Consider the following 26905-nt stretch of genomic DNA (forward strand, 5'->3'; position numbering starts at 1 on the left):
GAAAAGGGAATTTGTCGCCTCACATAACTAGGAGAAATACCAGGGAGGCTCACAGCATCAAAAGAACTGTAGAGCTCTGGGGGCTGCAACCAGTGGCCCGGGGCAGGCAGCTCTCCTCTCAGCTCTTATTGGCATCTCCATCATCTTCATGTCTCACTTACTTGGCCTCATTCTCTACTATTGTAATCATGCCTGGATATGTGACCTTTAGTCTTTGAGCCAGAAGAGAGAGAAAGTTTGGGTCAGCTGTTTATTCCAGGGCCAGGAAGATGGAGTCATATGCTAGGCCAGGCCTGGGTTACATGGCCACATTCTTGTTTCCAGAAGAAGGACCATGAAAAACCAATAGCCACTACTGCCCAGCTCAGATCAACCATGTAAGTGATCCCTGAAATAGTGGAGATCCCATACTGGGAAGCATTGTCTGTGATAAGGCCCTGTCTGGGAACCATGCGTTGAATGGATTCTTTTTTTGGCCAATGTTTTTCATTGTCCAGTGTCTTAGTCCACTGGCAAAATAGAGTCACATTGAATTTTTCCATTATAGATTTCTTATTCCCTAACTACTTGACAGTTGGGAAAAAATTATTGGTAGAGACATGAAGGCCAGGGATGACATGGAAAATAGCTGTCCGTTTCATAGACTCATGACCAAGATTAAATTATAATAACAAAAGAGGCCACAACTTTTTATATACTGTTATTTTTTGTGATTTATGGGCAGATTGTCATTTTTTGTTTTTAACCTTTCAAGTAAGGAATGATTTGTCAAGTTTATGAAAAGCACATGCATTCAGAGACTCATTAATCTTAGTGCCGAGGGTAAGTCTTGTTTTCAGACCCATATAAATATGGATTGAGGTCAAGATCAGACTTGACCTTTGGGAGATGTAATATGGTTCTACTTTTGAATACGTGTATTGACACTGAAGTTACCCTAGTAATTCTTCTAGACAAGTGCTATAATAGTCTCCCTAAAAACTCGTCTTGTCCTGGTACCATTCACAGTTGATCAGGGATGTTCTGACAGCCACTCACTTGTTCTTTGCCAGATCTTTATGGAGGGCCTTGTATGTGCTAAGTGCTAGAAGCAATTGTGTGGGATAATATGCCTGATCCTACCTACTTATAGCTAGGTTTAGAGTTCTCCCCTCAAGTAAGGAAGAAGCTCACTTTTAAATTTAGATTGGAATCCAGTGTTAAGGATGGTAGTGGGGTGTAAAGAAGTAAAGATGAAACTTACTTGATGTCTCCCAGAGGGATAGGGGAGTGTGGGGTCAGGAACTTGGTTCTTGGTTCAGACAGACTAGAAATTGACTCTTAGCAAAGACACCTCCTAGCTTTGTGACACTGGGAAATTAGTTAACTTCTTTAAGCCTTGGTTTTCTCATCTGTAAAATGGGATTAATAATAATATAAACCCTATAGGATTGTTTGATGTGTTTTTAATAAGATAATCCAAGTAAGACATTTAGCATTGTGTGGGCATATTGCTTTAAAAGCACTAAAGTAGTTGTAATAATCTCAGGAATAATAATTTATTGGGGGGTCCCTGTGTCCCCTTTATACCACACTTTTTTTTAACAGTTTTTTTTAAGTTTATTTATTTTGAGAGAGAGAGAGGGAGGGAGGGAGGGATGGGCAGAGAGAGAGAGAATCTCAAGCAGGCTCTGCACTGTCAGCACAGAGCCCGAAGCAGGGCTTGATCTCACAAACCATGAGATCACGACCCGAGCAGAGATCAAGAGTTGGTCGCGTGACTAAGCCACCCAGGCACCCCTACACAGGCTTTTATAAACTCTCCCAGGTCTTGGTATAAAAAGTAATCCACCCCCACCACTGGTCAGGCAGCATGGGGTCTCTTGGCAGAGGCTTTGGAACAAGGCTGACTTGGGTATATAGGCAGGATTTAACTCTCAGAGATCCGGTTCCTCAACTGTAAAATGAGACACTACAACATGTCATGAGGATTAAAGATACTATATTTAAGTGTGTGGCAGATAATAAGCTCCACTGTAGGCTGGCTTTAAAAAAATTCACCACCTGGCCATCTTTGCCATCCCGGGTCATAGGGATGGTGTAAGTGGGGATCTCTAGAAGGCAAATCTCAGTTGTCCCTATTGTCATTTTTATTCTCATTCTCACTGGTCCTGAGCCAGACTTCACTGCTTTTAGATCTGGCCTGATTTCCTTCAAACAAAGGCCTATGAAGCCATGATAATGGCACTGCCATTTAGAAATATGGTCTTCATGGGGCGCCTGGGTGGCGCAGTCGGTTAAGCGTCTGACTTCAGCCAGGTCATGATCTCGCGGTCTGTGAGTTCGAGCCCCACGTCAGGCTCTGGGCTGATGGCTCAGAGCCTGGAGCCTGTTTCCGATTCTGTGTCTCCCTCTCTCTCTGCGCCTCCCCCGTTCATGCTCTGTCTCTCTCTGTCCCAAAAATAAATAAACGTTGAAAAAAAAATAAAAAAAATAGAAATATGGTCTTCATATAACACACTTCCTAGCACAGGTGCCAGTCAAGAGGCAACATAAACATCAATCTTAGCTCTACAGAGAATGAGCATGTAAGACTGAGTTACAAATACACACTAACGTGATTAAGACTTTGCATCACGACTGGCAAGAAACATTAGCAAATAAAAGATTTGTTTGATAGAGAAAAATTAATGTTCAAAGGTCAAAGTTTCCTGAGGAAAGTTTTCACCACTTCTGCCTGGTACTGAAAAACTACAAATCAATAAAAAGTCTGCATTTCCCCAAGTTATCGATTCTTCCTTCACATTGCAGATTGTTCTAACACCATTTCCCATGGGTCTATGCAGAAGAGAAAAAAGCATAGGGGAAAAAAGCTTGTGTAGGAGCTTGGTGACATTTACTGACATTTTCCCTGCTTGTGTCTTACAGCGTACTTCTGCTTCCTCCTATCTGCTCTGGGTGTGACAGCTGGTGCCCATCGCTTGTGGAGCCACAGGTCCTACAAAGCCAAGCTGCCTCTGAGGATATTTCTGGCTGTTGCCAACTCCATGGCTTTCCAGGTGGGGAATGGAGGGTCCTCTCTGCCTTAGGGACCCAGCGCAGATGGCACTGTGGGTGGAGGCACAGACCTGCTCCCTGTGGACTGATCGTTCCTTCACTTCCATTCCAGGCTCAGTAATCAGGTCCCTAAGCATTCCCCTTCTGTCCCAAATTTCTATCTCCTTGTAGCTTTAGATATGGTAAAATGTTCCCTAGGGGCTTTGTGCCCCTAGGAATACTAAACCACAGAGGAGGAACGAGATTCCTCCACCCAAAACGCATGCCCCGAAACCCTCAACATTTGTCCGGCTCTACCCATGGCCAAGTTCTGTGCTGAGCATGCTATCTGCATATTGCGTTTGACCCTCATAGTAACCCCATGAGCTAGGTGTCATACGTGTCCCCATTTTACAGATGAGGAACTAAAGCTTAATGAGGTTAAAGAACTTGCCAAATTACGTGGCCGAAAGTGGTATATCCTGGATATATGCCCTGGATGCAAATGCAGATCTGACTCGAAAGCCATTCATTGCTCCTAGAAAACAGACCCTATCATTTTGTGGTAGAGGTCTATTAAATATGGTGCCGGAAGACAGGATTTTAGCCCTACTCTGATGGTTGCTGGCAATCACTTACTCATCTTCAGTTTCTTCATCTATAAAAATAAGAATATGACTTCACTCCCATAGTTGTTATGAAATCATTAAAAATTGCAGGGAAGTATAAAAATGTAAGACAGTCATCACTGCATTAGGATTGGGCCATATCCTTTAGGACTATTCCAGTTGTAGAACATTCCCCACCACCTTGGGCACTTTCTGAGCTGCTGGATTTTGAGTTGATTATGAATTTTTGTTTTCCCAGCTCCTCATCTGATCCAGGTAGGGTGGATGGGAGCAACGTGCTTTCAAAGTTTCTGCCAATATATGAATGCAGGTGATTCCAGGCTCCATGTATTTTCACCCATTGGGAAGAAATGGTGATTTGCAAAATGGCTTTAGGGTTCAGGGAAACAGGCAACCTTCAAACATGCAAGTCACGTGGCTATCTCCGCAGTGGGCCTCCCATCCCTACAAGACAACCTGACCCTGAGCATTTCTCCAAGTTGCTCTCATGTCTAAGGGTTCATTTCCCTATTTCCCTCCCACAGTTTGAGCCTTCATAAAGCACATAGGATATAACACAATAGGCCTTAGGGAACACAATTCATATTATGGATATCTCTTGGTTATAATACAAGTAGTCGGGAATTACTACCAGGTCCTGGAGAAAAAGCTATTGTGCACAGAAGAGCAGTTGGCAAATTCTTGTTTTCACGTTCTTTTGTTCATCATCGGCAATGTGAACTACACCACACTTTGTTTTGACTTCAACCATCTTAGTTTAATGTTGTGCTTTGTTTATCATAACAATGAGTTATGATAATGATAATTTAGACACTCATTGACTTGGGCCTTAGATGCTATTTAGGACTTAACTGTAATTTTCATTTGTTTTGTTTGAGCAGTTTATTATTTCTAACCTTCAATTACACACTCATGTAGTTACAAAGCACCTCCATTATTAAAATTTTTTTCCAGCCTAAACAACCTGAAATTGAGAACATAAAATTCTTATTTCCCTTTTCCCAATGAAACTATTTACTTACAACTCAATTTTTGATGACCTGAGTTTCCTCAGCATAACATCACATAACAGAACATCACACTGTGATTTTAACTTGACTTTGGGGAGAAAACACATTCTAGAGGAAGTACCCAGGTCCTGGAATAAATTCTTGGCACTGCTATTTGCTACATGTGGGTTTTTGTGCAATTCCCTCTTCCTTTGTCTGTGAAGGAGGGGGGAAATAAATAATATTTACCTCACAGTTTGTTGGAAGGATGAAATAATGAATAAAAAATGCCCAACTTACAGTTGCATTCAGTGAATATTGTTCTCTCTCTTCTTTATGAGAATTGGCGTACTGTCTCATTCATTCATTCATTTCTGTGTTATGGTGCCTGGCACATAGAAGGCACTCTGAGAGTTTGTTAAAGAAATGAGAAATGAATTAATACTTTCAAGAAGTATTTTCGGAAACAATCAAATTTGAACTGTGCCTACTTCTTTCAGGCTCACATTGTGGTGGATTCCCTCCCCCCCCCCATTCATTTAACAAATATTTATTGAGTACTTACTCTATGCCAGGCACTGAGCTAGGCACAGTGGGTATAATGTTAGCAAACACAGTCCCAAGCCTTGTCTTCGTATAGCTTTCCATCTAGTGGAATATTAGAATTCCCACAATTTCCTGGTGGAAATGTCAGTACTTCATGGGTCTGGGGTTTATAACAACATCATAGACCTAGGTAAAAGGTATCTGTAAGGTCAGCATAGGGCCAGCTTCCATACAGTGCAAAACTGTGTCAGTGGGAAAGAGTACAGTCGATCCAGACCACTTAACCCTGGGGAGAGAAGAACCTAGGAAAGTAAAAATGTGCTATGATCTGTCCGTGTAGGGTACAGACCTGCAACCCTGATTTAATGCAGAATCATTGATTTAGCTTCCCTTTGATGTCCTCATGAGTTTTTGAAGATAATTTCAAAGGTTCTCCTGTGCTTTACTCCATCAGAATGGTCATGCCTTTGGCCATAATGGACGAGTCATGCCATGGTTATCTGTATTTGAAGACAATGAGCGGGCTTTTGCTAGAAGCTGCAAGCGAGATCTTCAAGAACAATCTTCTTAAAATTGGGGCTTAAACATTTGAAACTTCCTGTTCTCTTTCTTCTGTAGAAGATGTATGCACATGGGGCAGGGGTGATAGTGGGAAGGTGTTTTAGTCTGAAAGATGAAGACAGGGGAGGAATGATAGACAAGGAGCTATGATAATCCTCTGTCCCTTTCATTCAGCAGACACCCCCTGAGCTCCTCTCTGGCCCATTCTCCTTCCATATCAGTAGGATGCCAGTCAACCTAAATATGGGTTACAAATTCCTTGTAATTTTCTGCTAGTTAAATATGGACCCAGGTGAGATATTTCTATTATCCAATGGTACCCAAGAGTTTAGCTTTCACAAGCAGTAGCCAGGGCTTTGGATTTGTGCTTTCACATTCATGCACACACCACTTCTGGGTGCAACTGGGTCTCTCATGAGCTTAGCCAAATAGCACCTGTTAGATGTTACAGCCTCCTCTCTGCCCATGATTACTCATCAGATCCTAGTAAAGAGGCATTGGGTTTTGAGCTGGAAGGGAGTTAGTCTAACTCCTCTTATTTTGCAATAAGGGGTCAAGAGTAGTATAGAGAGGCCCAGAGAATGTCAGTGACTTGTGAAAGGTCACATAGGAAGTTAGTGGGTGGACCAGAGGGAAACCTGTCTCCTGACCCTCAGGCCAGGGATGCTTTAGGCTCATCTCTGGGTGTTCTTGTGTGATGTTCAACAGTGTGATCTGTGAACAGCTTCTAGTTGGCTCTTGTTTTTGTATCCACTGTGACATCTTGTTTTTTAATTGGTATATTTAAACTATTCACATTTAAAGCGATTACTGATATAGTTGGAGTAACATCTACCCTGTTTCTGTTTGCTACTCATTACCCTTGTTCTTTGTACCCTTTTTGTCTTCCCTAGTTTTAACTGCACATTTTACATGATTTTCTTTTCTTCTCCCCTTTTAGCATATCAACTATACTTCTTTTTACAGTTGTGTAATGGTTGCTTTAGAGTGTGTAATACACATTTAGAACTAATCCAAATCCACTTTCAAATAACATTATGGCACTTCGCAGCAACCTTATAACAGAGCATTTCCAATTCTTCCTTCCTATCCCTTATGACATTGCTCTCATTCATTTCACTTATCCATGAGCTCTAATCAACAAATACATTGTTGCTACTATTATTTTGAACCAACTGTTATCTGTCAGATCGATTAATAAGAAAAATTGAAGTTTTGTTTTACTTTCATTTTTTCACTCTCTAATGCTCTTCTTTCTCTTCTATCATTTCTTGCAAGGCAGGTCTACGAATGACAAATTCTCTCAGGTTTTGTTTGTCTGAGAAAGTCTTTATTTCTCCCTCACTTTTGTTGAATAACTTTGTTGGATATGGAATTCTAGGTTTCGAGGGTTTTCTTTCAACACATTAAATAATTTATTTCACTTTCTTCTTGCTTTCATGTTTTTTAAGATACATCTTAATAAATAAATAAATCTTAATAAATAGTGTACCTCTATAGGGAAGATATTTTTCCCTCTGGCTTCTTTCATTATTTTCTCTTTGCTTCTGATTCTCTGCAGTCTGAATATGATATGCCTATATATATATATATATATATATATATATATATATATATATATTATTGCTATTCATCCTGCTTAATGTTATCTGAGATTCCTGGATCTATGGTTTGGTGACTGTCACTAATTTTGGAAAAATTTTCAGCTATTATTACTTCAAATATTCCTGCTGTTTGTTCCTTCTTTTCTCTCTCTTTATTTCTTCCCCTTGTGGTATTCTAATTATACATTTGTTATACCTGTTATAATTGTCCTATGGTTCCTAGATATTCTATCTCTTCTTTTTGCATTTCAGCTTGGGAAGTTGCTATTTATGTATCTTCAAGATCACTGACTCTTTAGCCATGTCCAGTATTGGTGAGCCCATCAAAGGCATTTTTATTCATTTGTTACAGTTTTTCTGACTTCCAGCATTTTTCTTTCATACTTTCTTAGAGTTTCCATCTCTCTGCTTATATTACCCATCTGTTCTTGCATGGTGTCCATTTTTTTCTTTTAAAGCTCTTAGCATGTTAACCATAGTTGTTTTAGATTTCCAGTCTGATATTCCAACATCTCTGCCATATGTGGAATCTAATTCTGATGCTTGCTTTTTCTTTCTAGATGGGATTTTTTGCCTTTTAGCATACTTTGTAACTTTTTGTTGAAAGCTGGAGATGATGTACTGGGTAAGAGGAACTGAGGAAATAGGGGTTTAGTGTGAAGTTTTATGTTTACCTGGCTAGGAATTGGGCTGTGTGCTTATTATGCACTCTAGCTACGGTGTCAGGGGCTAAAGTTTCCTCTGGTATCCTTGTTTTTTTCTCTCCTGTATTGTCTTTGGGTTTTCCTAGAGATTTCTTCTTAAATGAGGCTTAAGGCTCAGTTCTTTCAGTTGAGGTCCTGTCATCATACAAGAGCGCTATTGACATAGAGATGAAGGGACTAGTTCTCAGTCTCTGAGCCTGAGGTGAGTATTTCCCCTCCCCAGGTCAGTTAGGCTTTGGTAAAACCCCGGTTGATTAGGATCTGGTAAAATAGTTTCTCTTGAGGACGGGTCTTGAAAAGAGAACAGAGAGCACTGTGTGTATTTCAGAATGATTACTTTTCTCTTCCACCTGCTGGGAGAACCAGCTGTTCACAGTGAGAACCTGATAGGGCTCCTGGAGGTAACATTTATGAAAGTTGGGGCCCCCTAGTCCTGGACCTTCGTGTTTTTAACTCTCAAGCTTGTCCACACTAAGACTTGAGCAGTTCATCAATTACGGTTTAAAGGTGCCTGCCCATCCTGGCACCAGCTGCGGGCTTTTGCTCCTGAGTTTCTGCCTCTGGGAGGCAGTGATTCTCTGTAACGGCCTGTTTATCTCTCTAGTTTTGGGGGCGGTAGTTTGCCCTGCGGCCTCACTTCTCTGATGCATCTAAGACGAGTTGTTGATTTTCAGTTCATTTGGATTTTTGTTGTTGTTGTTGCAAGGATGGGGAGTGACGGACTACTTCCAAGCTCTTTGCATGTCGGACCAGAAGGTGGAAGTTGGTGTGATTTGTAAATGGACCAAACTTTGTCTCTAAATATGTCAGATAAATCACATGGTCGTGGGCCGTAAACTTTGGCAAGTCTAACCTCTGCAACAGTAAAACAAAACAATTATCTAGAGCTACTACATACCGTCACTTCACTAAGTGCTTTATACGGTCTTCTGACAATACCCCTAAAAGGTAGATACTGTTATTTGTTTCATTTGATACGTGGGGAAATGGAAAGAAAAGAGCTTACATAACCTGTCCAAGGACACACGTACTGAAATGACACAAGGGGAATTTTAAGTGCAGAAGCTCGACTCCAGAGGTCCCGCTCTCACTGTGACACTCCAGTGCCTCTCCCAGGATCAAAGTGTATATGTTTATCCTTTCATTCAGCAGATAGATGGACTAAGTAAGCATTCTTCCAGGCACTGGAGAACACGACAGACAGGCGGACAGGTCCCTGTCCTCATAGAGTATATATTTCAGTGGGAAAGAGAGCAAATAAACAAGTGAGCGAATGAGTCAAGAAAGGTACTCAGAAGGGAGAGAAGAAGGTGAAGAATTTAAACACAGCAATGTGACAGAGTGCCAGGGCGGTGGCTTCTTTGGAGAGGCTGGTGAGAGAAGTCCTTGCTAAGGAGGTGACATTAGAGCTGAGACCTGAGGGAGACAACTGGTAGGGGAAGGGGGATCCAGATGGAGGAGGAGCCAAAGCAAAGATGGGAACAAGAATGGTGTATTCAAGGAAGAGAAAGGGGGCCAGTGTGGCTGGTCCACGTGGGTGTGGGAGACGGTTACTGAAGAGATTATAGAGAGGGGAATGGACGCCACATCAGTGCAGGGCTCCGTCAGGTATAGCAAGGAGGTTGGATGCTGTTCTAAATGCCATGGCAAGGCACTCCGGAACTTTAGGAGGGGGAACAACATGGCCTCATATGCTTTAGTGACATGATTAAGCCTCAGACCATAGTCATGAGACCCTGGAGGTGTTTGTGGTGGATTCAGGATCATAGACCAGTCCCCAAGGCTGGGTCTATGTGGATGTGCATAAGAAGGAGACGGACCTGCATATGAAGCAGTGACCTCGCTGCCAGCTCAGGGTGTTAGCAACAGCCCCTGGTGGCAGTTGGGTGGGAGAATAAAACATCAGAACACTTACTGCAGGCTCAAGAATCCTTACCTTTATGTGGCTCCCTGGGCAGGCTCTAACTCTGTCTGCAGAGATCCCGTTTCAGTATTTGCCACCTTTCCTAACCATGAGTCTGCACCTCAGACATACAGCCTTTCTGCTGCACGAAACAAGTTTGCCTTCCTCCTTTCAAGTTGGGTAGACGTTGTTGGTTTCCTTCCAGTGTAAACAGGGAGTAGCAGAAGTGGCCCTGACCCAGATGCCGTGAGGTTTGTCCACGTGCTTTTGGAAGATGCTTGCATACCGCCTCACGTTGTCTCCACCGCTGCCAGCCCTCCTGGACACGTGTGGAAGCCATGACGGAAGGGCAAACAGCTCAGTTTTCTTTGAGCAACCTCTCTGTTCGTGATGTTGGTGACTTATGGAATCATCAGAGCATTGTTGTCGTATGCATACCGTTCTGTAACTCCATCCGTATTGGCAAGGCGCTCCTACCGATGACGATGACGGGCTGGAGGCAGGAGGGGAGGGAGAGAGAGAGAAGAAACTTCTGAGGTGGCCGCAGGAGACACTGCATCTTCTGCGTGTCCTTGCCTGGTAGGATTTACTACCAGGAAAAATGTACCTTGTAAGGCAGAGGTCAAAATGGCTCCTGCCCTAAGATGCCTCACCTCCTTCCTTGTGGATCTAGGTCAGTGAGAGCTGGGGAGAGGAGTGAAATGAACCTCAAGGGAATGAAAAGGTGATAGCCTGGGATGGCCTGAGAAAAGGGAGTCATTCCACAGATGCGTGTACGAGCCAGAGGGCTAGCCTGCCTGTCACATTGCCCTACCCCACATCGAGCAGCCACTCCCCATGCAGTCTCGCCCTCTGTACAGCGGTGTCTTCCTAAGCATTTCAAGGTGATTACATTTTTATAAAGAAAAAGATATATACTTTAAAGGCACCCAGAGAGTTTTTATTCAAAGAAATAGTTGGTAAAGTAGAGGATATTTTTGCAAACATGTAGCTATCAGATTTTATATATTCGTTTGGCTCCACATCTATATTGGAAGAAATTACACTTGTTGAAGATGAATTCCACATGCAGGCCTGTCAATATAGAATCTATTCTGAAACATATTTTCAAGCTAAGTGTTTCATTCTGCCTGTTTCTCATAAGGAAGTTCTTCGGAGGAGGCACTCAGACCAGGCACCTCCTTAACCGGGCCCTTTTTCCCCCACCACTCTCTTCCTCTCTTAGAACCTACCAGAAGGTTGGAGTGGGAGGAGGGGCTCAGAAGCTGAGTCTAATCCTTTGTCTAACAGCTGAAGAAACTGAGGCCCACATGTCTGAGCTGATTTTTGTTTATTTCTCCGCATTGTCTCGAAAATTCTGTATAGGTGTCGAAGGACACTGTGTCGCGATTCAATACCTTGATGAGCTATTTCTTCCCAGACCTGCCACCGAACATTTGGGCTGAGCTAGCACTGAGTTGTCACTCCTTACTCTTTATTCCCACTGCTCTCCTGCCAAACACTCCACGTTGTTGCTTTCTAGGTTTCCCTACCCACTGATTATTTTGCATTTTGGATGATTTCTCTTCCAGCTGCCTTCATTTGCATTTTTCCTAAATCAAATCTCATTGTGATAATTTCTATTCGTATTTCCAACCTCTTTTTAGATCCATCTGTGTTATTTTCCTGTCCTCAATGATGTCTGCAGCACCTCCTAATTTGGTAACGACCAAAAAACGTTATCAACAAAATGTGTATGCCTTGCCTCTCAGTCATTAATGAAGATGCTAAATAAAACTAGATCTCTCAGGCACATCGGGACCTTCCATGCGCTCCCTCCCCTGCCCCCTCCCCCTCATTAGATAATTGAGCTGTTTCTCATCTCTTGTCCTTGTTTATCAAAGTTCAGACTTTCAATCATCCTGTCATAGTTCCTGCTAGTGCCAATCAGAGCTCTTGTCCCAGCAGTGTTTCAGGGATGCTATTTCACATGCTTTATTAAGCTCCAAAGGTACAATGGCTACAGGAGCCACTGAATCAACAATTTTAATTAATGGTAAAATTGTTATACTTCTATATGCCAGAGGAAATTTCTAGCCTTGCTTTTAAGAACTCTTAGAAGACAGACACATTTGATTATCTTCATCTTCTCCAGTTGACTCCTCTATGGCTTTTTGTGTAAATCTGCTAGTTAAGTCCTTTCTAATTTAAAGGTGCATAAACCCCTGTGTGCTTCTGAGGAATACAAGAGATGTACAAGAAATGGCCCTTGTCATAAGGAGCTGACAGTCTGAGAGAGCCGGCTAGCCTTTTGTGTGATAAAAGGGGACTTTTACAAGACAGTGTGGAGTTAAATTGCTCCAAAGCTTCATCCTGACTCTTAGGGCTGCCGAAATATGAATACGGGCTAGGGTACTGGGATAAAACCTAATGCAGAAGTGGAGTTAGACCTTCACAGGTGAGAAGGATTTGCGTAGGCAAGGAAGAAAGGGAAAAGTAGGGGCGCCTGGGTGGCTCAGTCGGTTAAGCGTCCGACTTCAGCTCAGGTCACGATCTCGAGGTCCGCGAGTTCGAGCCCCGCGTCGGGCTCTGGGCTGATGGCTCAGAGCCTGGAGCCTGCTTCCGATTCTGTGTCTCCCTCTCTCTCTGCCCCTCCCCCGTTCATGCTGTGTCTCTCTCTGTCTCAAAAATAAATAAACGTTAAAAAAAAATTGAAAGGGAAAATTAGGGGAAAGACTTGAGCACAGGTGGAGAGAGAGGAGTGATAGTGGCATGCTGGAGGGGGTCCCCGCAGAGTAGAAAGTTGATCTGACTGGAGAAAGAAACTGACTGCCATAGCAGGCTGCAAGCCCAGCTACCTGCAGGACGTCTCTCCCTGGACGTCTCTCCCTGGACGTCTCTTAGGCCTCCCCAAACCAATGTGCCCAAAACCAAAGTCATGACTACCGTCTCCCCCTCGACCACTTCTAGTTTTCCCTGCCAGAAATCTGGGGGTCATTCATGATTTCTTCATTTCCCTCATCATCCCTCACTGCTGTCTTTTAGCCAATCTCTTCAAGTTCCACTTTCTAGGTAATATCTTGCATCTGCACACCTGTCCTCTGTGCTCCCCTCTGGTCCAAGCCACCACCATTTCTTGCTTACACTACTGCAAATGCTTCATAAACTGGTTTTCCTCCTGCAACACGTGCCCCTCTCTGTACTGCAGCCAGACAGAAGTTATCAAAAATTAAACCACTCTCTAGCAAAAATAATAACAATAACAATAATAATAATAATCTTTTGGTGGCTTAGGGTTGCATTTGGAATGAAATCCAGCCTTGTTGTGATGGCCTCAAAGGCCCTGAGTGATCAGGCTTTTGCATCGCAATACCCGCTTTCCACCCCAAGCACACTTCACTACAATTCTGACACTAAGTCCCTGAGCTGGCAGCAGATCCCACAAGGTAAAGCCTCAGCCCTCCGCATGGCCACCTCCACTTCAGGTGACAGCCGCAAGTAGGGTTTCCTGGCCCTTGTGCCTTTCACCAACCGGCTACAAACTCCCACAATTCCCTCAGGTTTGATAATTCACCAGAACAATTCAGAACTCAAGAAAGTGTTGTACTTTTCATTACAGTTTTAATTATAAAGGATCTGATTATCTGATTAGAAAATCAAGACCAACCAATGGGAGAGACACATAGGGCAAGGGGTGAGGGTCCCTCGGGCAGAGCTTCTATGCCTTCTCCCGGTGGAATCAAGGTGTGCTACCTTCCCTGCACATCAGTGCCTTCATCAGTCAAGAAGCTCCTCTAAGCCTGTGTCCAGAGTTTTTACTGGAGTTTCATTACAGGGGTATGGTTGATTAAATCACTGGTCACATGGTTGAACCCAGTCTCCAGTCCCCCTCCCCTCCCACAGTGCCAACCCTCTAGTCACCTGGTGGGTCTTTTTGGTGACCAGCATGATCCTGAAGCTATCTGGAGGCCCACCACAGTCACCCCATTAGCATAATAAGGAAACTTTTTATCACTCCGGAAATTCTAAGGGTTTGTAAAGTTCTGTGCCAGGAACCACTGGGGACAAAGACCAGATATATTCTTTATTACACCACAATACCTCTCAGACTTCACTCTTGCCCCACCTCCTTGCAACAACACGCCGGTCTCCTACTTCCTGGATCCTGCCCAGTCCTTCCCTCTGCCCCAGATAGCTCCCTTCTCCCTTCCATCCAGCTCTTCCCAGCCTGCGGATTACCTGATAAGAAAGTCCTTGCCTATCTTCCTGTCCCTTCATTATCTCCCATACATTTGCTTCATAGCACTAATCTGAGTCTGAAATGATTTTATTTATGTTGACTCCTTTAACTTTGTCTCCTCCATACAATATAAACTCCTTGAGGCTAGAGCCTTGATTGTCCTGTTTCTTATCTCCTAGCACATACCAACAGTCAGTAAATATTTGTCCAATTAAAGAATAAATGAAGTGGGAAAGATAAGGATGATCAGACCAGTTGAAGCTCTTTGATTGTCAGAAGAAGAAGTGTTTAGGCTTGGTGAGAAAAGTAGCGCGGAGAGGTTGTTGGATAATAAACAAGAGGATGATAGGTATTTGGGGAGTATGAATATGGAGAGGATGGTCACAGTGTACCACATGTATTGCCCAGGGGGAAAGGATTGAAGGCCCTATGAGCCAGAAGGCTATTACAGGAGTCAAGCAGACTGACAAAAGCCTGAATGGGGGTGGCAGGGTAGAAATGGAATGGAAGGAGAAAATCTGAGATTTTTAAAGGTGCCCTTGACATTTTTCTTTGCAGTTGTGACTTCTTATTTTGAAATAATTTTGAACTTACAAAACACTTGCAAAAACACCATGAAGAATCCTGGATACCCTTTACCCAGACTCACTAATTATTGACATTATTGCCTCATTTGCTTTATTACTCTCTTTCCTTTTCCATATGTGTGTATATGCATTCTTCTGCATTCCTTTTTTTTTTAAATCATTTGAGACTGCTATAAACATCATACCTTTTCATTCCTAAAGACTTCACTTTGTAGTCCCTAATAGGAAAGACATTTTGTAAGAACATAGAACATGGACCAAAATCAGGGGATTTAATGTTGATAAAATGCTATATCCATGATCCTAGCCCAAGAACCTGTTCTGGATCCTGTATTACAATGAGTTGTGATGACCCTTTAGTCTCCTTCCAAGTAGAATATTTCCTCAGTCTTCCCTTGATGTTATGACATTGACATTTTTGAAATGCATAGACTAGCTGTTTTGTAGAGGGTCTCCCATTTTGGTTTGCTCATGTTTTCTCTTACTTACATTCTGTGCATTTTTGTCGGGAATGCATTAATAATCCTGTGTCCTGAGCATCAAATAAGAAGCATATGATATCGCTTTGTCATTATACCATTATAGGTAGTATGAACTTTGATCGCTTAGTTAAGGTGGTGTTTACTCAGTGTCTCCTGTAAGACGACTATTTTTCCTTTTGTAATTAACAAGTGATTTATGCTGAGATATTATAAGCCTATGTAAATATTTTTCCTCCATCAACCTTCTACCTAGTAGTTTCAGCACACATGGGTGATTCTTGCTGGAATCAGCTATTGCCATGGCACCTGCAAAACAATGATTTTCGCACTCCATGATTTCTTCTACCTATTTATTTATTTATTCATGGATTTTTATTTTATGAAATGGTTTTTAACTCATTACTGTTAGTCATCTTAATGCCTCCAATTATTTATCAAATTATCCCCGTTTGTTCAGTGGGAGGCACTACAAGTGGACTCCTATGTCTTTTTTCATACATTCCCATCATGTTTTGAGCAATTCTCGACTTTCTGGCACAACAAAATATACCACATTCCTCTTGTACTTTTCCTGCCTTAGGCCTGACATCGGCCATATCATCAAAGTACCGACTCCTTTTAATGGGAAGTGATATTTAAAAAGCAAGATCTAGGAGCAAGGTGTATCCTTGGCTACTGGGCTGTCATTATTATCAAAGCCCTTTCTTCCTGAAATTTTGACTCATTGAGGGAAGGAGCTATAGCTCAGGAGACTAGCACAGTGGTCACATCACTGACCAAAAATACCTCCAAAAATCAAATTGGAAAGATTCACAGGAGGTCAATTTGTCTACCAAGAGGACTTCCCAAGCCATTTTTAGAATGTGTGTTAAAAATGTGTTTCTCGGGGCACCTGGGTGGCTCAGTTGGTTGAGCGTCTGACTTCGGCTCAGGTCATGATCTCTCAGTCTGAGTTTGAGCCCTGCGTCGGGCTCTGTGCTGACAGCTCAGACCCTGGAGCCTGCTTCGGATTCTGTGTCTCCCTCTCTCTCTGCCCCTCCCCCACTCATGCTCTCATGCTCTGTCTCTCTCTGTCTCAGAAATAAATAAACATTAAAAAAAATGTGTTTCTCATTGTAAGAGATTTAAACAATGGAGTAATAAAAGAAAACATAAAACGCCTCTTTCCTTCTTTGCAATCTTTAAGTTTTGTTAGCACTTTTTAAATCATGAAAGTTGGCTTTCAACTCTTAACCATCTTATAAAACCTCCCCAGGCCAGGGTGCCTGGGTGGCTCAGTTGGTTAAGCATCTGACTTCAGCTCAGGTCATGATCTCTCAGAGTAGCTCAGGTCATGATCTCACCCTCTGTGAGTTCGAGCCCCGCATTGGGCTCTGTGCTGACAGCTCAGAGCCTGGAGCCTGCTTCAGATTCTGTGTCTCCCCCTCTCTCTGACCCTCCCCTGCTCATGCTCTGTCTCTCTGTCTCAAAAATAAATGAAAACATTAAAAAAAATTTTTTTTAGATAAAAAAACCTCCCCAGGCCAAGTGCCACCTGAAGGCTGGTCGGCAGGTGGTAACTTGTTCTCTGGAAGCTACAGTTTGCCAGGTGGTATAGACTTCTGCCAGGCCCTTCTTGGGGACTTTCTGGGTTCTTCTTACAGATTGTCAGTGTTATCTGGAGGGATATCAGTGCTGACCCAGTATCAACAATGGGGAAAGCACTGAGTGTTCTTCACTGTTTGAATAGTACAATGTTGTCATCTGAACTGGAGGAGATTAAATTCAGACCCCAGAGACTGAGATAAAGTCTATTTCAAATGAGCTTTATGGGCCCTAAAGAGTGGAGGCACCAGTGTCTTCTCTTCTCTGATCCCCTTGGTAGAATGACTCTTTTTCCAGATAAGATGCCATGCATTCGCAAGACTCTCTCCCTCTCTCTCTCTCTCTCTGTGTCTCTGTCTCTCTCTCCTCTAAAACCTGACTGTCGGAGCTGACATGTTGGTCCTAGTTTGTTTTTCACTACTGACTAGAAACAAAGATGTGTTACGGACACAGACGGAATTCCCTTTGGCTCTGTGTTGAGGCCACCTGGTAAATTTCCCCTTTTGGAACAATTGAGGTAGGGGACAGAACGACCTCAGTGGTGTCTGTTCAGAAGCACACATCTGTTTGCAGCTAGGCTGGGGGAAAGCTGATCGACGCTTCTGGTCTCAGATCTGTTGACTGGGACAAGCTAAAAATACAGTTTACATTTAGCCTTCATCTTGCTAACCAGTGGAAATTATGCGGGCTTCAAAAGACAGGCTCCCCTATTGCCATTTTAGAGGACTAGATTCGAGAATTATTTTGATCATAAAAGGAAGTTGGGGAAAAGTAGTTCTGATAGAGCGTGTTGTTTCATAATCTGCTTCAGTGGAGCTTTTGAGATTGATTACCTTTGCTCAAGTCCCAGATAATACTCAAAGGCCGTGCTTATGAAGGAAAAAATCACCGCACGATCAATTTCAATTTCCACAGTCTCAGCAGGGACCCTGTTCAGGGACGTTACCTATGACGGAGAGTGAAGTATTAAAGGTACAAGACACAGGGTGCACTTCAGCAAGGGCGCCGTCACACTGATTGAGGTGTGGTTGGTTGATGCGTGCTAAGAAGAACAAAAGATAGAAGAAGAACGGTGTGAAGATGTGGAACTGACCAGATTACTAGACAAATCTTACTCTTTCATGTAGTTTTTCCCAACATGGAGCTAATGGCAGAAGCTGGGTTGTTTAGATTCAGGAGGATAGAAATGTTTTAAAAAAAATCTGTTTACCCCATATTCCAAAAATCAAAACAAAACAAAACAAAAACCTCGTTTATTATAACAATTTAGAAAATACAGGCAAACTAAAAGAAAAATTTTGAAAATACCTGCCATGCCATCTCCTAGAGAGAACCACTCTAAAACAGGTTGACTTACACACTTCCTTTATTTTTTCTATCTTTACGCACAAGTTTTGATTAAAATTGTACTTATTATTTTGTAAACTATTTTCTCTTAACTGTTTTCCCTTTCATCACTCCATGGCAATGTTACAGTAACCTTTTGTTGTTGTTGTTGACTGGTTTTTATTTCAAAACCAAGAGATGCTTTTGTTAAAAATTTCAGAGTATAAAGTAAAATATAAAAGTTTCTCCTCATCTCCTCCCTCCCAGTCTCACTCCCCTGAGGTAACCCTCAGGTTTTTCTCTTAATAGTTATCTCCAGAAACTTTCTATGTACACACACATGAATGTATCACAAGGTACTCAGTCAAATCCCATTATGTGGAAATTCAGGGTTTTTCCAGTTTTCACTGCATCTCTGTGGTTAAATCTTTGCATGCAACTGTGATTATTTCCTTAAGATAAATTCTAGAAAACAAATTTCTAGGGGCGCCTGGATGGCTCAGTCTAGAAAACCAAGCATCTGACTTGGTTTCGGCTTAGATCATGATCTCACGGTTTTGTGGGTTCGAGCCCCTCATCAGGCTCTGCGCTGGCAGCCTGGAGCCTGTTTGGGATTCTCTGTCTCCCTCTCTGTTTGCGCCTCCCCCATTCGAGCTGTTTCCGTGTCTCTCAAAAATAAATAAACTTAACAAAAAAGTTGGAAAACAAATTGCTAAATTGAAAGACACAATTTTAGTGCTTTTGATATGTGCAGCCCGTTTGCCCTTCACATGGCTTGTGACAATTTGACACTCTTCCCGGTAAACAACACTGAACTTTTTTAAACTTTTAAAAGTATAACACCCATATAGAAAAGTGGACAAGCCCTAAGTTGGAACTGCACTATTCAATATGGTAGCCACTAAACACATGTGACTGCTGAACACTTGAAATGTAGCCAGTCTGGGGCGCCTGGGTGGTGCAGTCGGTTAGGCGTCCGACTTCAGCCAGGTCACGATCTCGCGGTCCGTGAGTTCGAGCCCTGCGTCGGGCTCTGGGCTGATGGCTCGGAGCCTGGAGCCTGTTTCCGATTCTGTGTCTCCCTCTCTCTCTGCCCCTCGCCCGTTCATGCTCTGCCTCTCTCTGTCCCCCAAAAAATAAATAAACGTTGAAAAAAAAAATTTAAAAAAAGAAATGTAGCCAGTCTGAATTGAGGTACACTAGAAGTGTAAAAAGAAACACTCACTTAAAAAGAATTGGTGCCAAAAAATAATGGAAAATGTCTCATTAATAATTTTATGCTAATAATATATTGAAATGATATTTTGGATGTATTAAGCAAAATATATTATTAAAGTTAATTTTACTTGTGTCTTCTCACTTTTTTAATGTGACTACCAGGGAAGTTTTCGTTATATATATTCTTGTATTATATTTCTCTTGGACAGCACAAAGTAGGACATAGTATGGCTCCTCAGATAACAAAACCTACCACCTGAGCCATCCACTCCTCATTTGCTTCTCTTCCCCTGCCTGGTCTTCTCCAGCGCCCCCAGCTTCCTGTGCCTCAGTTATACCCGGGGCTCTTAGAACTAATGTAGCACTCTTTGCCACTCCAATTCTTTGCCAGGAATGATCAATAAACTCGATAAAAGTGAGCGTCCACTTATGAAGGTAATGAGGTGGCAGATTAAGACAGTACTGTAAGGTATAAACTCTGAGTCGCAAATGGAATCATTTGTCAATTGATTTGTTAGGATGTGTAAGTATTTAGGCTTCAGAAATTGCCACTGAGTTTAATATCATGTCCTACCGAAATGTGCACACGGGGCACAGACAGAATACACATACTCGAGAGTCAGTTCATTGATGGAAGTTCACCATCCCTCTACGCCTCAATTTTGTTTTTCTTTCCCGTGAAGTGAGGATGATGGAGTAAGGCACATAGTTCCAGACAAGAGTAGTCAGCACTTTGTAAACTCTGGGGGCTGAAGAGATTACCAGGAGATTGCTGGGGCTGTGGGAGCAGCTAGTGGCGGTTTTCTCTCACTCTCCGCCTCCTGAGGTTTGCTCACCCTTCCCATCAGCCCTCCACTTGCCCTTCCACATATATTAACCGTACCAAACACACCCTAGGTACACACAGCTTTTCATCAAAGACAAATGCCATTCACAGGTTGGCTCCCATTCCCAATCCCTCCAGGATAGAAGCAAAATGCAGATAAGGAGGAGGAAAAGGCCCTTGGGTAAGCATACGAATCTTGCTCGCTTCTGCCCTGTTGTTGGCTTACATCTTGTCCTTTGGATCACTTTTTCATTGGACTCCGCTTTAGTGTTAAAAACAAGAACAAAACAATAAGAGAAGATTTAAAAAAAAATCATCTTAAAGTATTTTGGGCTCGATTATATGCTCGGACATTTGGAATCTGGCCAAAACCCTTGCTTCATTTCACTGTTGCAGGCTAAGTGGCCTCTTTTGGGAAGATATCCAGGTAAGAGGAGTTAAAGCAAATAAACATCTCTGTTCCGACTTGTCTTCACCATTCTTTTGTTGTGATTGTATTATGCTTAGTTGTGTGAGAATAATGTTTCTAGTTCTTCAGAAGCCTCTACTCAGAGTTTTTATAAAATTGCATTGTGATAAAGAACAAATATAATCTTTTAACAAGGAAAATGAAAGTTCTCTGTAAAAGACTTCCTCCCTCTAAATTTAGAGAATAAGGGAAATACCTTGTTGAAAGAGAGTGAACCAAGAATTGAAGGAGCACTATCTTTTTTCCATTACTGTTTTGACCTACTCAATGAACTTCAGCAAAATTCTTCTAAGCCTTAATTTTGCTGTCTGTGAATTGGGGACAGAGTATTCCCCTTTCTTCCTATGTTCATTTGGACATTGCAATAAACTAATGCAAAAGGAATAAATTATGCCTTGGGCTGCAGTGGTCTTGACTGACATTTGAAATTCTGTTCTAACTCCAGATTCTATGGTTTTAAATAACAAATACTTTCTCTTTCCAACCACTGTGTTTAAATACTCTGGTAAAATCTAAAGACTTCTTTTTTTTTTTTTTTTAAACGTTTATTTATTTTTGAGACAGAGAGAGACAGAGCATGAATGGGGGAGGGTCAAAGAGAGAGGGAGACACAGAATCTGAAACAGGCTCCAGGCTCTGAGCTGTCAACACAGAGACACGGGGCTTGAACTCACAGACTGCAAGATCATGACCTGAGCTGAAGTCGGACGCTCAACCAACTGAGCCACCAGGCGCCCCTAAAAGACTTCTTTCTTATCTCACTAAGCCAGGCTATAATTTTTGCCTTGCACAGACTACCAAGAACCTCTTTTCTCTTTTTATAGTCAAAGCTGAGAACATAACTCTTAAGGTCTTTCTACCTCCCCTCTCTTTGTCCTATTACCCAAGGGTGAAGCAAATTGAGAAGCTTTCAGGGGTGCTATTGGATAAACAAAGTTGAGTAACCTTCCAGCAGCATTGGATGAGCCAGAGACTCAATGAACCCCCTTTTGGTTAAAGAAACTATTGGAACTTTGAGAATAAAACAGTTCCCTCTCTTCTCATCAGCAGGATGAAGCCAATACCTGTAAAATGGCAGATTTCTAGTGAAAACATAACTATGTCCTGAATAGTATGGTATAAAAGCATTATGATCTTTTTTTAAAACAAAGGGGCTTATGCACTACATAAATTTATTTTTATTTTATTTTTTAAGTTTGTTTATTTTGAGAGAGAGAGAAAGCACGAGTCAGGGAGGGGCAGAGAGAGAGCAGAAAAGAGGGAATCCGAAGCAGGCTCCACACTGTCAGAATAGAGCCAGATGAGGAATTCAGACTCACGAATCGCGAGATCATGACCTGAGCCTAAATCAAGAGTTGGACACTTAACTGAGCCACCCAGGCACCCCTATAAAGTTATTTTATTTTCAGACTAGTTTTCCTATCAAAAGCACTACTTTGCCTGCTCAAAGTTTTGAAAACATTGTCCGCAAAAAACAAAACAGTATAAACTGAGTCTATAGATACCACTGGCTCATGGGTACTGATAAAGTTTCATTAATAATATCAGCCTAAATGACATTGGTTGGTGCCCTCGATAGCTCACCCAGGACTTCCAGTCTCTGGACACCCTTCTTCTGTCTCCCATCATAGGGCGGTCGATAGGATGTGTCCCCCATGTGTGCCTGGGTTTGGCAGAATCTGCTAGACAATGCTTCTTTTTGCCTGGGCAGCAGAGTCTCTCTTGGGATTCCACTAAGAACAACCTGTACCTTAAGCATGTCTTCTCCTATGGCCAAGTACATCAGATTCCTCAAGGAACCAAAATCACTTCCCCTCCCTTCCTGTGACACACTGTTAGAGCACTCCTCAAACAGTATTATTTGTGTCTTGGTATTTTGCAGAGATTTGGTGAAGTAGCTTTTGGGTTTTTACTTACTGGCTTCCTGCTCTCTGTAAGTTGGATATGAAGGCTATTAAAGAATGAGATGGGGGTACCTGGATGGCTCAGTCGGTTGAGCGTCCGACTTCGGCTCAGGTCATTATCTCGCAGTTCGTGAGTTCGAGCCCCGCGTTGGGCTCTGTGTTGACAGCTCAGAGCCTGGAGCTTGTTTCAGATTCTGTGTCTCCCTCTCTCTCTGACCCTCCCCCGTTCATGCTCTGCCTCTCTCTGTCTCAAAAATAAATAAATGTTAAAAAAATTAAAAAATAATAATAATTAAAAAAAATTTAAAAAAATGAGAAGGAAGCCAGAGAGATTCAGGCCAAGAACCAGCCTTCTTTCATACTCAAGATTGCCCCTCTCCTCTGACAACAAGACTTCATCTTGAGACTGGATCTCTCTTTTCTTGATATGAATGCTCTCCCAGGAGATTTCAGTAACCCCCACCAGAACATTCAGGTTTCCCCTCTCGTTCACTCAACAAGCCTGGATCTCCTGCAGCAGGCACATCTCAAACACAAGCGAAGATCCCTACTAAGTGAAGATTTCCTCTTATTTTCATGGAAATCATCCCAGACCAACCCCAGGGATTGAAATTGAGGTGAAGAGGTTGTGGGTTGAGGATGGGAGCAAAGTAGAAGTCAGTGGTGAGGATGGTAGGGGGGTGGGGGTGAGGCATAGAGGGAGGCTAAGTTTTCAAGAAGGCGCCAGGGTGTTTTGTCTCTTCACTTAGGGTCTGTGTTCTCTCTGCAGAATGACATCTTCGAGTGGTCCAGGGACCACCGAGTCCACCACAAGTACTCAGAGACCGATGCTGACCCACACAATGCCCGCCGGGGCTTCTTCTTCTCTCATATCGGGTGGCTCTTTGTTCGCAAACATCCAGATGTCATTGAGAAGGGGAGAAAACTTGACCTCACTGACCTGCTGGCTGATCCTGTGGTCCGATTCCAGAGAAAGTAAGTGAACAGACACCATAGACTTGTCCCTCGGGGACAGGACCAAGAGACAGAGCACAATGGAGTGCAATAATACCCCCAAGTAGTTCTCCTCATACCACTTACTCTCTTATTAGGATTTATCTCTGTTTATTCATTTTCTTTTGCTCATTAAGTCTTCCCTATTTACACAATTGTTTTAATTTTAATTTTAAATGGATTTCCTTTATGCCCAAATGTCATTTCCTTCAGACCAACCCACATGACTGATTTCACGGAATCTTTTTCTGTAGTTCCCTACTCCCCCATTAGAGTTTCCCTGGGGTGGTGGGGAGGGCGGGGAGAATTTACTTCATTTTAGTGATCCTTGACTCCAACAGCATTGGACTCTATCCAGGTATACTTCTCTGTTCTCCTGGAATTCTCTTATAGTGATGGCTCTCTTCCCCTGACTCCTAGAAATGTTACACGAGTAGATTTTTCTGCAGAGGAAATGTGATCATGTAACAGAGAGCCTCAAAATGCTTGTGTGCACTAATGGTGTTAGCTGAGCGTATTCAGCCAGTCAGCATTTACAGGATAAATCCACTCTCAACAGGCACATGGAGAAAATCACTTGTAATTGCGCTGGCAGATAGAGTGGCTATTTTTCACCTTTACCAGGAAGCTGGCATAGACTATGTCCATGTTGGTCTGGATCTGCAAAGTTGGCCACTATGAGAGCATTTATAAATGGGCTTTTTGCCCCAAAGTAATGAATTTATGTGCAAAGAGACACAATTTATGGATTACACTCTGGCTAGAGTCTTGATATAATATGGTGAAAACGTGGTTACCAGAGGCCGTCTCCACTGACAAGCAAGAGTCATATTTGAGACTTTATCTGAATAGAAACTCCTGAAAACAGAAATGGAGGCTGTGCCTTTGTCTGACACAAATGATTCTTGCATGAAAGGAAGTATGGCTTAGAATTGTGTTCACTTTCCCCCGGGGCTCCCTCTTTACATTGGAGTGGGCAGCAGCACATAGTGAGAAAATGGCGGACCGTGGAGATAGACTGCCTAGGATCAAACTTTGTGGCTCCTCCATGTGCTAGTAAAGACTGGCTCTTGACCATTATCTCCTACAGTTCTTATGAGCACATAATGGAAAAAAAATGTATGGGAAATGCCTGGCTCATAGTTAAGAGCTTAGATCAGTGATTATTATTATTCCACAGGCAGTTGCTAGTTCAGAGGACTCAGTGTGTTTCCATCCCCTGCTTCTGTTGGTTTCTCCAGAGGGTCACTGTGTGCCTCAACACAGCTCTTTCTGGTGGACACACCCAGTATCAGCAGCCAAAAGTTCTCTAGCAGAAAATAACAAGAGGTTTTTGATGAACAATTAAATGATTTATTCGTTTTGATTTTTCACCATAAACATAAAGTCTTAAAAATCATTAAAGAAAATCTGCAAAATTCAGAACAGTGGAAAGAAAATAACTCAAGTCCTAACACATAAACGCAGCCACAATTAATAATCTGTAGTGTATCTTTCCATATTTTGTCCACATATCTGATATATTTCATATGATGACAAGCATACTGCATATGTAATTTTATGTCTTGCTTTTGAACTTCAGATTATGTTGGAGGCACCATTGTTGAAGGCTGTGTGAGTTCACTAGTTGAGTGTCATGGTTTATTTAACGATCACTCTGCAGCTGAATATGTGTGTCGTTTCCAATTCTGTGATATAAATGATGTTGCTATATAATTAGTAATGCTTTGGGACAATCAGGCCTTAGATTAATTTGAAGAGCTCAGATGAGAAGGCAAAGGATCTTCTATTTTATTAATGAGAACTGGGCTGAGTATAATAGTCTGGGTTTCTCTCGCCATAAAAATGGAAGATCTTTTTTTCATCTTTTTCCTTAAAAATGTGGTAATTTGATTCATTAGATTTGTACTCACGGCACTTATGTCCAAAGACTATTTCTAAATGCAAGCAGAAGAACAGAGACTATTTCAGCATGTTCCCTAAATAGTTACCTGAGAATATCTTTCCTCACCAGCCCAGTGACCAAAGGGGGTTGTAGCTATCCATCCACTCATATCATCCAGTCATATCATCATTTCGTATATACCATTGAGCTCCTGCTAAGAATTGGTGTTGAGGATACAACCTTCAAGATTGGCGGCTGTATCCCCCAGATTTGCAGACCAGCAGGGATCCCACAAATAAATGTACAGACAGTTATACCCTCGTGAGAGAAGTATTGTAAAAGCGTGCCACAGGAACACAATACGGGCTGGTGAGGGTGAGGGAGGGCCTAGGAAAGAAACTAGCTTCTAAGCCAAGACCTGAAAGATGACAAGAAGTTAGATGAAGATGGGGGAAAGCATATTTAATATATCTGTCGATACATAGAACTATATAGAGCCATTGAACTTTAGAACAGGGAGGGACTTTGTAAATCATTTAGCTCATGCCTTCCATTTCTCCTATGGGAAAACTAATAAACAAAATATAGATAGAAGGTTGGGGATAGAAGTACTGCCTTGGTCTTTTGGGGCTGCTATAACAAAAATACCATAGACTAGGTAACTTAGACAAATACATTTATTTCTCACAGTTTTGCAGGCTGGGAAGTCCAAAATCAAGGTGCCACAGATTTGGTGTCTAGTGAGAGCTCTCTTCATGCTTCATAGACAGCCTCCTTCCTGCTGTTTCTACACATGGCAGAAGGGGGGAAGGAGCTCTCTGGGGGTCTCTTTTGTAAGGACAGTAATCCCATTTGTGAGGCCTCCACCCTCATGACCTAATCACCCCCCAAAGGCCCACCTCCTAATGCCATTGCACTGGGAATTAGGTTTCAACGTGTGAATTTTGGGGGGGACACAAATATTACCCTGTGGCAAGCACCTACATCTCAAATTATTTGCTCCGTGTTCTTTTGGTTATACCTTGCTGTTTGAAAAGGGTTACAACAGTTCTCTTAAGTGTAGGTGAGTACTCATGTTCATTGGTAATTATCCAGCCTGGAGAACACAGAGATCCATAATCTGAAATAAGGCTTAGAATCACTGCACTAAAGGAGAGAGCTTCCAGAATACACAGAGGTAGTACAAGGGTTTGGATATTTTCAAGTAAGTCTGTGAAGCCAGCTTTATTCGTTCTGCCAGTCAGACTATATGGAGGCAACAGATTCCTTAAAGAATGAGTCCTTGCACTTGGGGTGTAAGCTGGAGGAGGGATGGACCCTGTCATTGGCAGGACTGCCACATCAAGTCTAAGTCCTTGCTACCCTTAGCTGAATGGGGGACTCCTTGCATAACAGAGATTCGGCCCTGGGTCACTTTGATAGTACACCTTATAGAGTTGATCTCCTTGTCAGAATCCCCAC

At 42.4% G+C, this 26905-nt stretch overlaps 1 protein-coding gene across 1 annotated transcript in view; it reads left to right on the forward strand.

Moving 5' to 3' along the window:
• SCD5 (stearoyl-CoA desaturase 5) overlaps positions 1-26905 on the forward strand; it is a 154648-nt gene that overhangs the window by 92686 nt on the left and 35057 nt on the right. Inside the window, exons 2-3 of the mRNA XM_023252983.2 lie at positions 2908-3038; positions 23336-23541. Coding sequence (XP_023108751.2) covers positions 2908-3038; positions 23336-23541 — 337 coding nt within the window. The remainder of the gene's footprint in view (positions 1-2907; positions 3039-23335; positions 23542-26905) is intronic.

The sequence above is a fragment of the Felis catus genome, chromosome B1 (genome assembly GCF_018350175.1).
Source record: "Felis catus isolate Fca126 chromosome B1, F.catus_Fca126_mat1.0, whole genome shotgun sequence".
Lineage (NCBI taxonomy): Eukaryota > Metazoa > Chordata > Mammalia > Carnivora > Felidae > Felis > Felis catus.